This window comes from Coptis chinensis, chromosome 8 (genome assembly GCF_015680905.1).
Source record: "Coptis chinensis isolate HL-2020 chromosome 8, ASM1568090v1, whole genome shotgun sequence".
Lineage (NCBI taxonomy): Eukaryota > Viridiplantae > Streptophyta > Magnoliopsida > Ranunculales > Ranunculaceae > Coptis > Coptis chinensis.
The window spans coordinates 3,422,405-3,437,944 of record NC_141463.1 but is presented as its reverse complement, the minus strand read 5'-3'; the positions used below and the strand labels follow the sequence as shown (position 1 = coordinate 3,437,944).

The window sequence follows — 15,540 nt, the reverse complement described above, 5'->3', positions numbered from 1 at the left end:
AAATGTATTTTTTTGTAGTAATATACTAGTATTTTTGTCTATATAAGTGGCCCAAATGCAATTCTTCACTTTCTCTTCTGATGCACACTAGATTTATTTTTATTATAACTAGTAATTATTTTTTTCTACGGAAAAATTGGGTGTGTTGGCTCTGCCCCTGCTTGTACAAGGAGATCAAACCTTATTTTCCAAAGTTTCTCTTGTTAAAAAGGATTAAAAATTGTTGACAAAGAAAGTTCAATCATATTAAAAGCTAAACTAGATTTAGAAGGATATAATGAAAATCTTGTTAGAGAATCGAAAATCTCACGATAAAAAGATACACACATAAGAATGATTTGAGAGAATATGACTGTTATCAGTGGATTCTCACTTTTTTAAAGCATCTTTCACACCTTTCATTGTTCTGCAATCTCAAAGCTCTTCACTCACTCTTCTTCTCTTCTTCTAATTCACTCTGAGCTCACACACAGAAACACTACACATTTCTACCAGAACAAGGTAAGCCCTTGAAACACCATTGTTCTGCTTTGGAGTTTTAGTAATGGTTTTAGCTTTGTTTTGGTTATTTTTTCTTCTTTCATGTGATCAAGTAGTGTCTTTAAATGATGAAGGTGTAGTTCTTTTGTCATTTAAACAGTATATTAAAGAAGACCCAGAAGGGTCTTTAAGTAACTGGAACTCTTCAGATGAAACACCATGTTCATGGAATGGAATCACTTGTAAAGATGAAAAAGTTGCTTCACTTAGCATTCCAAAGAAAAAACTTGTTGGGGTTTTTCCATCTGTTCTTGGTTCACTTCCTGCACTTAGACATGTTAATCTAAGAAGTAACAAGTTGTATGGAAGCTTACCTGTTCAAGCTTTCAATGCACAAGGACTACAAAGTTTAGTCCTTTATGGAAATTTGTTTACTGGTTCTCTACCCAGTGAGATTGGGAATCTCAAATACCTTCAGACATTAGATTTATCGCAGAATTCGATCAATGGTTCGATTCCGACGTCGTTAATTCAGTGTAAAAGGTTAAAGACCTTGTCGTTGAGCCGAAATAATTTCACTGGTTCTCTACCAGTTGGGTTTGGTGCTAGTTTGGTTTCTTTAGAGACTTGATCTTTCATTCAATAAGTTTAGTGGTGTGATTCCTAGTGATATGAGTAATTTATCAAACCTCCAAGGAACTGTCGACCTTTCGCACAATATGTTCTCTGGCTCCATACCAGCAAGCCTTGGTCACCTTCCTGAGAAGGTTTATATCGATCTTAGTTATAATAATCTTAGTGGACCAATACCTCAAAATGGTGCTCTAGAGAATAGAGGGCCAACTGCATTCATTGAGAATCCAGACTTATGTGGACCTCCATTGAAGAACCCTTGTTCTTCAGATACACCTGGTGCAAACTCTCCATCCTCATTTCCATATATGCCCGAAAATAACCCGCCTGTGGTCTCAGATAATAATGAGAATGAAAGCGGGAAAAGTAGAGGCCTTAGTAGGAATTCCTTGATTGCTATTGTTGTTGGTGATGTGATTGGTATTTGCCTTATTGGGATTTTATTCTCTTATTGTTATCGGAGGCTGTGTCCTTGTAAGAAAGGTAATGGGGGCGATGGTAAGGGGACGAGGGGAAGGAAGGAGTGTTTTTGTTTCAGGAAAGATGAGTCCGAGACTCTTTCGGAAAATGTTGAGCACTATGACCTTGTGCCATTGGATATGCAGTTGGGTTTTGATCTTGATGAGCTTTTAAAAGCATCAGCTTTTGTTCTTGGTAAAAGTGGAATTGGAATAGTTTACAAAGTAGTACTTGAAGATGGACTGACATTAGCTGTGAGAAGATTGGGTGAAGGAGGATCCCAAAGGTTTAAGGAGTTTCAGACAGAAGTAGAAGCAATTGGAAAGATTAGGCATCCCAACATTGTAACTTTGAAAGCTTACTACTGGTCTGTTGATGAGAAGCTGCTTATCTACGAGTTCAGTATCAAATGGAAACCTTGCGGCTGCAATTCATGGTACTCTTACTTTACGTTATAATACCTGTCCATATTTTTGTTAGATGCATAAGAATTCACTGTCTAATGGATATTTTTGTCTGTGAATATTTGTCTATCTCAGGGAAGGCAGGAGTTACATCTTATCGCCTCTAATTTGGTCTGACCGAGTGAGCATCATGAAAGGAATAGCTAGAGGTTTGGCATATTTGCACGAATTTAGTCCCAAGAAGTACATTCATGGAGATTTGAAGCCGAACAATATACTTCTTGGGGAGAACATGGAACCCCACATATCCGATTTTGGTCTTGGACGCCTTGCCAATATAGCAGGTGCATCCCCGACCCTGCAGTCTAATATAGTTGTTTCAGAAAAACAATCGCAGCTACAACAGCAACAGCAACAGCAACAGCAACAGCAAAATAATGCACCATCTGAAGTTCTAATGGTTAATGCAACCACACCTTCATGGTCTCCGTATCAAGCTCCTGAATCAGTGAAAGTTTTAAAGCCATCACAGAAGTGGGATGTGTATTCCTTTGGAGTTATATTACTGGAGATGATATCTGGAAGATCTTCACTAGTTCAAGTGGGTACAACAGAAATGGATCTGGTTAGATGGGTTCAACTTTGTATAGAAGATAAGAAGCCACTTGTTGATATCTTAGACCCCTTCTTAGCTCGAGAATCAGACAAGGAAGAGGAAATAATTGCAGTGCTGAAAATTGCATTAGCCTGTGCACAAACCAACCCAGAGAGGAGACCTTCAATGAGGAGCATTTCTGATCATTTAGACAGATTAGTTGCTTGACTTCACCAAAGAATGCACACCCACTGACGACCTCAAACTCATTGTGAAAACGTACTAGTTGTGAGTGACTGCTAGTAAATTATGTGAAAGGTTGTCTTCTTCTTGTTAGTTTTGTAGTAGACTTTTCTTTTTTGTCCCTTGTTGTTCATTGGGGTTGAATTGACTGAAGCATAGACTTCTCTATTTAAAGGGTTTTTTCTCCTGTTTGATCACATTAATTATCAACAGCTTGGCAGATGAGAGGGCTATATTGGAGTGAGTTGATTAAAAGAAGTCGTCGTTTATCTCCATGCCTCAACACCATGATATATTAGTAACTTAATCAGATATATAAGAAGTGCATTTCATACAACCTGCATTCTTAAGCAGTGAAGCTTTTTCGAGAACAATTTTATAGGACATCCCAGCCCATGTATTGAACACTTTGTTCAACTGAGATAGGAACCTCCCCGGAAACCTCGTGAATTTAGGAGTTTGTAGGGTACATGTATTCATTATTATTTTTCAAGGTTTTGTGTTTGAACTTATTAACAGCACTTTACGCTGTAAGGGAAATGAAGTACTTGTGCAAAACAAGGTTAAAGTGTATTTGCTCTGAGTAGGCAGGTGGACCGTGGACCTTGCCTCTGTTTGCTGTATTCGTCTTCTAGGCACAGCCCCAATGCATATAGATTATAGATTCGAGTCATCATAGTATTTCTGGCTGGCAAGGTATTAATCGAGAAAGTTGCTAATACTCTTGAGCAGGAATGCGTATAGAATGACAGTGTTTTAGTATACTTTTCCAATGGAGTCAAAAGTCTCGCAAGATCTGTTGGCAGAAGCGTGAGCAAGGAGCTCCCAAGGTTTACTTTAAGTTGGAGAAGTTTAGCATCATAAATTCACACTTCCAGATGGTACCGTCGCCCAAACAATTTAAGGTGGATACACAACATAGATCACTGAGCATACACAAGCAAATGATCATAAAGTGGCCCTATGCTGAAACTACGTTTAGTTACCCCGTGAACAACATGTGGTCCTGAACTCCTGACCCCTTTCCATATTCTGTAGGATCTCGAATTACCAAGTGACCTTGGCTTTGGCTTTTCTAGTTGTTTTGGGTCATGTCATGCTCTCCATCCATCTTCTTGGTTTTAGCTCTTTTAATAGGCCCATATGCAGGACACAAACCATTGCTCTGTTAGTGCTACAGTGGGAAAGATTGCATTTTCCTTCATTAAATTTGGCTCCAATGTTTATGCTTTTATGGTGAAAACAAAACGTAAAGATGCCATGGTTGAATGGTGCCAGCTTGTCTAATAAATTTTGTGTTGTTAGAACTGGCTTAAGTTCACCAGATTTATGAATGTGATATTTGATTGGCCAGAGTTAAAATCAGACAAGCAGCACTGCATATCAAGCTGCATTTGGACAAGGCAAATTTTTGTTGTTTGGAGTAGCAACAAAGCTCTGATTGGATCTGCATTAACTTTGATAGTGAAGCTGGTATTTGGAGTTTGGACCACTTACGCTACCAACAGCACAATTAAAGCCACAAACCACCTGATTCCTACTTTGATTCCGATTTTGTCTGTAATATTCTACAGTCCAACACTCATTAATAGTGGAGGTTGGATATTGCTATTGACGCGAGCTGAGAAGTGGTTGAGCGTAAAACATAGTTTCTAGAGACTGTTTTATGGTCTGCTTAGTAAACTAAGTAACTAACACGAAAATTAAAGTTCAACTTGCACTGAGGTACACATTGTTGAAAAACATAATACTTCCCAAATGAAGATTGGAAGAGAAAGATACTTCTTTTTACTATTAGTAGCAAAGCTGCAGAGAAGAAGGCGTTTTTTCTCTTTCATGTCTAGAGCGCACCTGCGCTCGACCCTCCAGTGTTTTGGGCGCACCCGCGCCTACGATGGCTGCGACCCGCGCTCCAACCAATTTCAGCCCGAAATTCACTGTTTCGGAAGCTTTACTGAAATAGTATAAAAATTGGTTTTTTCTGTAGAAACCTAACTTTTTCCAAAACCAAGAAAGAGAGAGATTATAAGAGAGCAATTCTTTGTGAGTTGAGTATTCATTCTTTGTGAGTGAATTGAGAGACTTGTAATCGTTACTCGGGACATCTAGTAAAGCTTGGAACTCGCAAATGTGGGCGTAGGCAAATTGCCAAACCGATATATATCTGCGTCTTGTGGTTTGTTCTTCTTTACATTAATTGTTTTACTTTATATGCTTGTTATTTGATATTGAGAAGTGTTGGGATATTCTCGGAGGTGTTGAAGTCTTGTCTATCGAGAAGGATCGATCCTTTGTGTTGGATTGATCCGTTTATTCGCGGGGTAGCGTTGTTTCCGCGGTCGTATATTCACAACAATTGGTATCGAGGAAGGTAGGTATACGACGCAGGATTTTGAATTTAGTGCTTTCGAAATTTGTATAGACAAAGGTGTTGATTAAATTCGAGGTGAAATTTTTTTTGGGTTATTGTGTGTAACTTGAAAGATGGCTCCCAAGATGTCAAACCAAAGGTTTGAAGTAGAGAAGTTTAATGGGAAGAATAACTTTGGGATTTGGCAAGTCCAAGTAAAGGACATCCTCATCCAACAAGGTTTGCCAAGGCTTTAAAGGGGATTAAATCTAAGGCTTAAGTATGAGTAATGATGATTGGGAAGAGTTCGATCTTGGGCTTGTTCATCAATCTGGTTATGTCTTGCTAATGAGGTCATTCTGCTTGATGAAACATGTCTGATCTTACAATTGCAATGAAAAGGACATTACGCAAGTAATTGTCCTCACCCAAGAAAGAGAACAAAGAGAGATGGAAAGAAAGGTAAGGCAAAAATTGAGGCAAATTATGCTTCGAGCTCACGAAGAGGATGAGTTCAGTCTCGTGTGTCCACACAAGACTATATGACCGAAAGGTGGATTCTTGATTAGGATGTTCCTATCATATGTGCCCGAATAGAAAGTGGTTTACTTCATGAGAGCATTGATGGTGGTTCCGTTTTAATGGGTAATGGCGTTGCTTGTAAGGCGGTAGGAATTGGAACTATACTGGTCAAGATGTATGATGGTGTAGTGAGGACTTTAACCGATGTGAGACATGTTCCCGAGCTAAAGAAAAGTCTTATTTCTCTTGGTACCTTGGACTCCAAAGGCCACAAGTTTTGGCGAAGGTGGAGTCCTAAATATTGTTAATGGCTCTTTTAGTTGTTATGAAGGGTCAAAAAGATGGAACCTTGTATACTCGATAGGTAGTGCGGTGATAGGCGATGTAGCGATGGTGCGTGTAGTAATGAGTCCGAGTGCACTAAGATATGACATATGTGTTTAGGCATATGAGTGAAAAGGGTTTTTCCGAAGTCTGGCGAGGGTTCTTGAAGAACTTGAAGAAGCCAAGTATGGGGTTCGTGAGCATTGCGTCTATGGGAAGCGCAGAGTCAAGTTCAAGTCAAGCAAGCACACGGCAACGCATCATTGACTATGTGCATCACGGATGTTTGGGGACCTCCGGGGTGGCTTCCAAGGGAGGTAACCGCTATTATGTCTCATTCATTGATGATCATACTATTTATGTGTGGGTGTATATGATGAAATCGAAAGATGAAGTGTTTGAGACATTTAAGAAGTGGAAGGCAAGGGTTGAGAATCGCATAGATAGGAAGGTAAAGACATTACTGCCCCGACAATGGTGATGCGAGTATACCTATGGACCTTTCCAAGAGTTATGTGCTAATGAGGAATTGCCGCATTAATGGGCGATCGGGGGCATGCCACAGCCAGAATGGAATGGCAGAGAGGATGAATATAACTTTCTTTGGAAAGAGCAAGATGTTTATTGTCTAATGCCGCCCAGGCAAAGAGTATTGGGCGGATCACGATGTCCATGGCGTGTTACCCGCATTAATAGGTCACCGATTACCCGGCTATAGATTGCGGGACACCTTATGAGGTGTGGTCAGGTAACGGTGATTGATTATAGTATTTTGCAAGTGTTTGGATCGACAAACTTACTACCATGTGAGGGACAACAAGCTAGATCCTAGAGCTAAGAAGGCCATATTCTTAGCTTCGCAAAATAGGGTAAAGGGATATAGATTGGGTGTCTAGAAGACCACAAGTTCCGGGTAATGAGAGATGTTACCTTTGATGAGACTTAGGGTTATCTTTTAGTAAGCTAGGAAGTAGCTAGGGCGAATGGTGAGTCTATAGAAGTTCAAGCTCACCGAGCTTGATATTTGTCACGTGAGATGACTTGTTAGATCATGATGAGGTACCAAATCATGGAACCACAAAACGGGGAAGAAGAGCAAAAGCATCCATGAACTTGTAGTGGTGACCCTAGGCCACGAGACAAGTTAAAAAGTGCACAAGTATGGGCACGAAGCCGATGAAACACTATGGTCGTGGATTTAGTGGCATATGCACCGAATATCGAAGATGATGAGCCGGATAGCTTCAAGGAAGTCGTTAGAGATGCTCATTACAGAGATTGGTTGGTAGCTATGCAAGCAGAGATGGAATCTCTTGATAAAAATCACACATGAGACCTAGTTTTATTGCCAAAGGGCAAAAGGACTATCGGCGATAAATGGGTGTTCGAAAGAAAGAGGTCCTTCCCGAGTCCCGACAAAGATCGGGTACAAGGCAAGAGTGGTAGCAAAGAGTTTTTCACAGAAAGAAGGAGTCGACTACAATGAGGTATTTTCCCCGGTGGTCAAACATACGTCCATTCGTGTGTTATTGAGTTTAGTTGTTCACTTCAACTTGGAGTTAGAGCAACTTGATGTGAAAACCGCTTTCTTGCATGGGGACTTGGAAGAAGAGATCTATATGAGACAACGCGGAAGGGTTTGTAAATTCTTCGGTAGAAAGAAGATTATGTATGCAAATTGAATCGTCAATTGTATGGGTTAAAGCAATCGCCTGTGCAATGGTACAAAGCTTTGACACATTCATGATGCAACATGAGTACACCCGAAGTAAGTATGACTCGCCGTGGTCTACTTTAGAAGGCTTCATGGTAATGACTTCATCTATCTCCCCGCTTTATGTGGATGACATGCTTATTGCTTCCAAAAGCATGGTGGAGATAGACAAGTTGAAATCTCAACTTAGCTCGAAGTTTGAGATGAAAGACTTAGGTGGAGCCAAGAAGATCTTGGGCATGGAGATTGTGAGAGATAGGAAGAAGCGGACGGATAGTTGTATCTCGGAAGAAATACCTTCGAGTAATTTTCGATTTGGTATGGAGAATGCAAAGTCGGTTTCTACACCTTTAGTTGGGCATTTTAGGCTTTCAACCTAAGTTCTCTCCTAGTTGATTGGAGGAACAAAAGCATATGGCTAATGTTCCTTATGCAAGTGTCAAGGGCGATTTGATGTATGCTATGGTGTGCACCAGGATATTTCCAAAAGCGATTAGTGTAAGGTGTATATAGCAAATCACGGGAAGCAAAACATTGGGAGGTGATGAAATGGATACTTAAGGTACTTGAAGCGGTACCTTGGATGTAGGATTAGCTTATGGTGGAGGCACTTGTTATGTCGGTGGGTTTGTGGATTCCGATTATGCGGTGATCTAGATAGACGACGATCGACTCTTTGGTTATGTGTTTATGATGCATGGTGCACCGGTTAGTTGGAGGTCTATGCTACAAGCTACGATTGCTCTATCTACTACCGAGGCAGAGTATATGGCGCGTGGCAAGATGAAAGAGGCACTATGGCGGAGGTCTTCTAGATGATATGGGTATTGAAGCGTAACGGTGTTGCTTTGTATTGTGATAGTCGAAAGTGCTATTCATTTGGCGAAGAACCAAGTTCATCATGCTCGGACCAAGCATATTGATGTCCGTTATCACTTTATACGGGATGTCGTTGAGGATGGTGATGTAGCATTTGAGAAAGTGGACACCCATGACAATCCTGGCCGATATCTTGCGAAAGTTGTCACGGAGTTAAGTTCCAACACTGTTTGGACTTGCTCCAAATCCTACATGTTTGAAAGAGCCCTTTGTGGGCATGGCCCTTTGGGGCAGTTGACTACGAGTCTTCCTTACTGGATGTGTTCCTACTGGATGTGTTATTGCTGGATGTGTTCGGCTTGGTTTTATGTGTTAAAACCTCACTGAGGTGGAGAATGTAGAGAAAAAGGCGTTTTTTCTCTTTCATGTCTAGAGCGCACCTGCGCCTCCGATGGGCGCGACCTCCGGTGTTTTGGGCACCCACGCTACGATGGCACGACCAGCTCCAACCAATTTCAGCCTGAAATTCACTGTTTTGGAAGCTTTTCTGAAATAGTATAAAAATAAGTTTTTTCTGTAGAAACCTAACTTTTTCCAAAACCAAGAAAGAGAGAGATTATAAGAGAGCAATTCTTTGTGAGTGAATTGAGAGACTTGTAATCTGTTACTCCGGATATCTAGTAAATGCCTTAGACAAGTCAGAAGACAAATTCATTGTTCTTCTCACTTATCCAAGGCTGTCATGTACTCAGAAGACACTCAAATTCTCAGCGATTGGGGCATTCAAGGGAAACTAAGAACTGCTCCCCGAATAGAGAGTGTTAAATGGGTTGCACCAAATGCTCCAACCATCAAAGTCAACACTGATGGGGCATCTAGGGGTAATCCAAGACTTGCTGGGATTGGATCTACTTTCAGAGATCAGAACGGAGATTTTCTCTTAACTTCTTGCAGGCGATGGGAGTGACTACGAAGATTCTTGGGCCGAGTGTTTGGCAATCATTGAAGCCCTTGGGCTGGCGACCACTAAGGGATGGTCGACATTTGGGTTGAAACAGACTCAAGCAAATGATCAGGGCTTTTGGATCGTCCACGACTACCATGGGCCTTGATGCCTGAGATGGAAACATGTCCAAAATATGCTACAAAAGTTTGTCATCACTTCAATTTGAGAGAAGCAAACTTCTCTGGCCGATGTCTTTCTTTGCGTAAAGGGAGTCACACTTATAGACAACATGGGCGAACATATCTTGGTAGACCTTCATGGATTACAAGATGGGAGCATCCCGCGAGTACCTACTATAGATTTAGATAGTGCTTTGCACTTTTGAATCTTTGTAAAGACCTAGTCTTTGATTCTCGAGTGAGATGTGAACTTGTCACAATCCACTCACACCATTCTTTTGTTCTTTTTCCTTTTAATACAATCGAACGAGCTTTACAAAAAAAAAAAAAAAAAAAGTAAAGCTTGGAACTTCGCGGTGTGGGCGTAGGCAAATTGCCGAACCACGATATATATCTCGTCTTGTGGTTTGTTCTTCTTTACATTAATTGTTTTACTTTATATCTTGTTATTTGATATTGAGAAGTGTTGGGATATTGCTTGGAGGGTGTTGAAGTCTTGTCTATATTGAGAAGGATCGATCCTTGTGTTGGATTGATCCGTTTGTTAATGGGTAACGTTGTTTCCGATCATATATTCACAACAAAAGCAAACACGCTTAAGTGTCACTTTGGCGCAGATTAAATACTGCAATGGGAAGATCATTATGGCAGCAAGAGAAAGAAATATGTAATTAAAGAAAACTATGTAAAACGAGAGACTGACATTAGTTTAAAGTTTAATGAACATATCATATGGAGAAAAAATATATAAACAGAGAAGATCAAGAAGAATGAAGAGCTTCATCTTTTTCGTGCAATCCTCAAACGCTTTACACATTCCAAAAATCTCTGCCAATTGTCAAAAGTAAGGCCATTTTACGTGTAAATCGTGTCTAAAAGGAAAATAAAAACATTAGTGACTGAGAATGAAGCACTTACATCCATGGTACATCACCAGCAATCCTCCAATGATCATTCTTGTCCTTATAAAACAAGGAAAAGTCGGACTCAATCTGAAACAATCGCAACCCCGACAAACTGTGTTTACCTGAAAACCACCAACAACCTTCAAATCATACCGACAAGTCCCAAAAAAGTAAAAATCCAAACTAACTTACCTGTCATATATAATTAGTAAAACCTACCAAACATGTCTTCGAGTTGGATTGCAAGGCTTGAGTAACAAGCATGATCAAGAATGCAAACCTTACGACCAACAATGACTCCGTCCATGTTAACCTTCACGTACACCCAACGCTCACTGCTCTGCACTCCCTCATTCTCATCATCACAGCCTTCAGGATTCATCACTGGTTGGGCCATTTCAGAGTTTTTCATGTAGGACTTTAGATGTGGCCAGGACATAAACTCGCCATATTCCACTGGGCTTACAACTGATTCATATGAAAGCATTGTTAGACGTAAAGCTACTACTGTATATAAGGTTTCAATTCAGTACTGTTAGTTCTGCCAAGCTTCTTAGCAAACCTGCAGGAACATATATAATTTAACTGCTGCAGCTATCTTAACTCGAAAACTTATCAAAGTTAGACACAAATTCAAACTAGATTTGCATGGTGAGATTTCAGGGGAACACCCGAGTCAGTTAAACTGACAAGTGACAAGTGACAACTACTACAACTATTTCTCAAATGTCCTTTTCTTTAGGACTCAGTTTGGTTGAGTCCTGCTCTACTTGATACTTGGAAGTGATTTAGTCTAGTGTAGACAGACACACTGGTATGGATCAGCCTTGACTTTTTCAAGTTCCTAGTCATCGGTGAGCTTATTGAAGAACAGAAACATGATCAAACTTGAGAATTGGAAACACACTGATCATTATGAGATGCAGTTGGAAAAAAAAGTCCTAACAAAGGAATATAGCAGCATACAATTTCCGGGTGAATGGTAAGTTTCTGGATGGAAAGAAGTTCCAAGACTTAGACCCAAATCGACTATAATATCGTCCTTCACTCCGTTGTAAAAGCTGTGGTGAGAGGAAGATGTTGAGAAAAAATCTGAACCCTCGGCACTGGAATCCATTAAAATATCGCAGGACCAATGTTTTGCTGTACCAATTTCACACCACCGACTCTGAACTACATCTAAATCTATCTATTTATATGTATGATCTGTGCCTGGAAAAAATTGAACATACAAGGGCAGATAAGTAGAAGTGGGCCAGCCAGTTGGTAAAACTAAACAAACAATCCCCATACTCCATGATCAATAATTGAGGGGTGCTTATCTTCATTCGCTACATTTAACATGCAAAAATGCAACTTTGTGGTATATACCATAACATGCAAGTAGAAGAACAAGGAATGGCCTAAATGATTCTATCTAAAGAGGGTTTGGATTCTGCATCCCAACATGAAGACAACGGTTCAGAGCATTTTTTTCAAGTTATATTCAAGATTCAACCAGTAGTTGACTGGCAGCACCTCCCAAACAAATGGAATTAGGCTTCATAATCAAATGAGTTGCTTTAATTTAAGAAGACTACTTGTGAGATAGTTGGTCAGGTTACTTGTGGCAAAAGGTGCAGACTGAATTTCCAAATGTTGGCAATTCAGATAATCGTTGAGGGAAATCATTTATGCCATTCACACACTGACAAACACACACAAGCACAAAACGAATCCGCATTGGCTCGCTCTATATTGGTTGCAAAGGCATGAGCTCAAATAATTCCTAGAGCAAAAAAATAAAAATAATCATAAAAATCCTACAGCAACTTCAGCACAGATGGAACTATAAGGCCAGTGCAATGCACCTAAGATAATCCATCTGTGTGATTATGTCAAGGATGGAATCATTACTTTAGGCATCATGTTTGTTTTGCATTAAATTTCCCTAGAAACAGAGTTTCTTCTCCTAACTCCAAAGTTTGCACGCTATATATGTGAATATGTGTGCTAATATTGTTGACAAAGTTAACGCATGACCCTCTTGCCAGATCCTATCTTATTCAGTAGTTGTGAAGATTTTATTTCTACTATAGATAGTTATTCCATTTAGATGTATACTTGTATTGCCGTCATCAAATTTTCACATCCTTGAATAATCTGCTCTTTATTGGAATAACCAAATACTCTACTCATTTACATGACGATCTATACATCCAATGCCAGTTCCTATGTCCAGCAACATACTTCCGTCTAACCTTGTTTTTGTTTAAGCAAATTCTAACCATAAGATGCTTATGACTTGATTTTGTGCAAGGAGTTGGACACTTGGACACATCATTTTTAACCAAAAATCCCGCGACAATGCTCCATATTCCATTTGTGTCTAGGCCGTGTCCAAACCGTGCCTAGCTAGGCCGGCCACGTCAATATGTGCTGGCAGATAGTCTCGAATTTTCTTGAGACGCGTCATTGGAGATTCCTGCCCATTATGGTGTTATACATTTATGTCGATTATAAGCATTACTGGAAAGTTTGAAAATGATATGATTTCCTTTCCTCAAATTCTCCGCTAGTTGTTGACATTCACGCCTATATATCCTTCTATGTTGTGCTTGTTTCAAGCAAATTGTTTGAGAAAGGAGGAGGCTAGCTTGAATCTGCATTCTTTCTTTGTAGTATTCACTTTTTAGAAACAAGGTCGATAGGAGATTTAAGTGCCTCATTTAGATTAGCTCAACCATTCACAGTTCCATGGAGGAGCAAGAGATGTCCTTATTATTGTCTAGGAGCAACAGAACATATCGACTTCAGAGAGTGTGGTATAACTTTAATGTTTTCTGTTCACATATTTGTATATATTAGGATTATGTAATTAGCCCTCCGCTCCTTGATAGCTCTGGCTTTCAAGAAGTAATTCCTAAGAATCCTAGATCTAATAATAGTCTAATTACTTCTAGAAAAATGCTGGATATAATTAAATTATAAAATGAACGGGTTTTTTATATAACGAAGCTGAAATCTCATTCTTTTTTTCAGGTATTATCAAACGCTTTGAATCTCAAATGGGACTGGGTGGTATCGGAAATGAGGTATAACCATTTTGACATGTCATATACTTCATGGATCCTCGTTACCTATTCCTAACTATTAAAATTTGAATTTGTATGAGCTTACTCGCCAGTATACTATAGTGATCGTGTGCAATATAATATTAATTTTCAATGATCTAGCAAGTGATTACTTTGTATTTTGATAAGCTATTCCCTTGCTCAGACATTGAAAGAAGAAGCCAAAAACTTTTGCTCTGTGTTTTAATGAATTGGTTACAGGGGATTATCCTGTTATACCATAAGTCCGTCCATAATTTCTTCTAAAGTGAGGCTCTCGCTTCTGATATGAAGTGGCCAACGAACCATGGTCCTAGTCCCTCTGATGAGGCAAGTGTTTGAAGACCGACTTTCTTATTTTTTACAAGGTTATTGATGGTTTCGCATATTGGTATTTCCCTTTTGGCTGGTGAATAGCCAAAATTACCTTAACATGTGTTTGCCATTTCTAACTGAAATTATTTTCCCATGTACATTGTAGAATCGTATTCCATGAGAAGGCAAGGGACACTCTTTGCACGTTCCAACCCTTGGTCTATTTTTCTAGCCTTAACGTTAGGGCAGCATGCATACATATTTCGGTGTGATGAAAAAAAAAACTTTAGGTCAAAATTTTCTATAAAGATCGTCCAAGAAGTTTATATTCTGGCTAAGTAAACTCCTCAATATTTACTATTTCACTAGCCTGAGATAGTGAGAAGAACTAAAACTCCCATGTTGAGTTGGATATTTTAGAATTGAAGTATAAAAGAGCTATGTTACGGTGAATTAATTCAGACTGTACCATTCTACAGGGACTGGAAAAAAACGGGCAGAGGATGTGGAGCGATAGCCTTTCTCTTCATTGTCAACCAGTTTGGAGCTTAATCTAGTGGAGACACTTTAGAATAAGCACCGGCAGAAGACATCTACCAGAGAATTCATGTCGTCTCATGGCCAAAGAAGCAGCTAATGGACCGAAGCTTTCAAAGTGAGAGGCATATCCGAAATAGAACAGTTTCTTAAAGCAAATATGAAATATAGATCAACAGTGAAACTGTCGGATTTCATTTCTTCTGTCCCAAAGATAATGGAGAACACAATTCCAGAAACCGTATCGGGAGAAGCTTCTGCAACTTCTTCTACTAGTAAGAAAATAAAGACATGACATATGGATGACGATGGTTGTGAATTCAATAGATTGGTTCTCTTACTTCGTTTGTCCTAGAACATATTATGCCTCTTATCAGAAAATGGACTTTCCAGTAGTTGTATTAAGAGAAGTTGCAGGGGTTTGTAAATACCTAATCGCAATCCATACTGTGATCATGTAACGATGATGTATTTGCGATTATCATGTAACAATGATGTATTTGCGGTTATGAAGCTTCTTTTTGCGTTCCAAAATTTGTATTTGGCGATCTCATAAACTTCTTTGAAGTGGATATAGCAACAATCCGGCACTATAATTGTTGTTGATGCTTTGATATCATCTCTCATTATATATGAGTTACAATTTAATCTCTCTATATGTACGACTACATTCTTACCCGTACAATCGGCCATCGTTGGGTACCAAAGTGGCACACTAGCACCGCCTACGAATGCACCAATTCGCATTGCCCACTATGCTACCCTATTTTTATTGCCAACCGAGCTGGCCAACTAAACTGGTCTACTTTTATTGCCAACCGAGCTGGCCAACTAAACCGGCCTACTTTTATTGCCAACCAAGCTGGCCAACTAAAGTGGCTTATTTTTATTGCCAACTTTATTTTTAAGGTGACCGGACTTTTATTGCCATCTTGTATGGCTAGCATAATCGGCCCACTCATCTTGATATGGCAGATTTTGGTATAAATATAAACAAGGCGAGATATCTTTCTATTAAAGATC

At 39.6% G+C, this 15,540-nt stretch overlaps 1 protein-coding gene, 1 long non-coding RNA gene and 1 pseudogene across 3 annotated transcripts; 2 read left to right on the top strand and 1 right to left on the bottom strand.

Moving 5' to 3' along the window:
• The first annotated feature begins 276 nt into the window (after positions 1-276).
• Positions 277-3,001, top strand: LOC147479366 (receptor protein kinase-like protein ZAR1; annotated as a pseudogene). Its single transcript, XR_015206022.1, has 2 exons — positions 277-2,008; positions 2,112-3,001. The product of XR_015206022.1 is annotated as a receptor protein kinase-like protein ZAR1 (transcript).
• Positions 3,002-10,522: 7,521 nt separating this feature from the next.
• On the bottom strand, positions 10,523-11,790 carry LOC147479365 (auxin-responsive protein IAA32-like). Its single transcript, XM_086580288.1, has 3 exons — positions 11,540-11,790; positions 10,793-11,041; positions 10,523-10,695 (listed from the first exon to the last, which is right to left on the bottom strand). Exons 1-3 carry the CDS (start codon positions 11,688-11,690, stop codon positions 10,583-10,585), a joined length of 513 nt encoding a protein of 170 aa, XP_086436414.1. The 5' UTR covers positions 11,691-11,790; the 3' UTR covers positions 10,523-10,582.
• Positions 11,791-13,103: 1,313 nt separating this feature from the next.
• LOC147479364 (uncharacterized) lies at positions 13,104-15,051 on the top strand. The gene is made up of 3 exons (XR_015206652.1): positions 13,104-13,377; positions 13,595-13,647; positions 14,460-15,051. It is a non-coding gene; the product is annotated as an uncharacterized LOC147479364 (long non-coding RNA).
• The last annotated feature ends 489 nt before the right edge of the window (positions 15,052-15,540 follow it).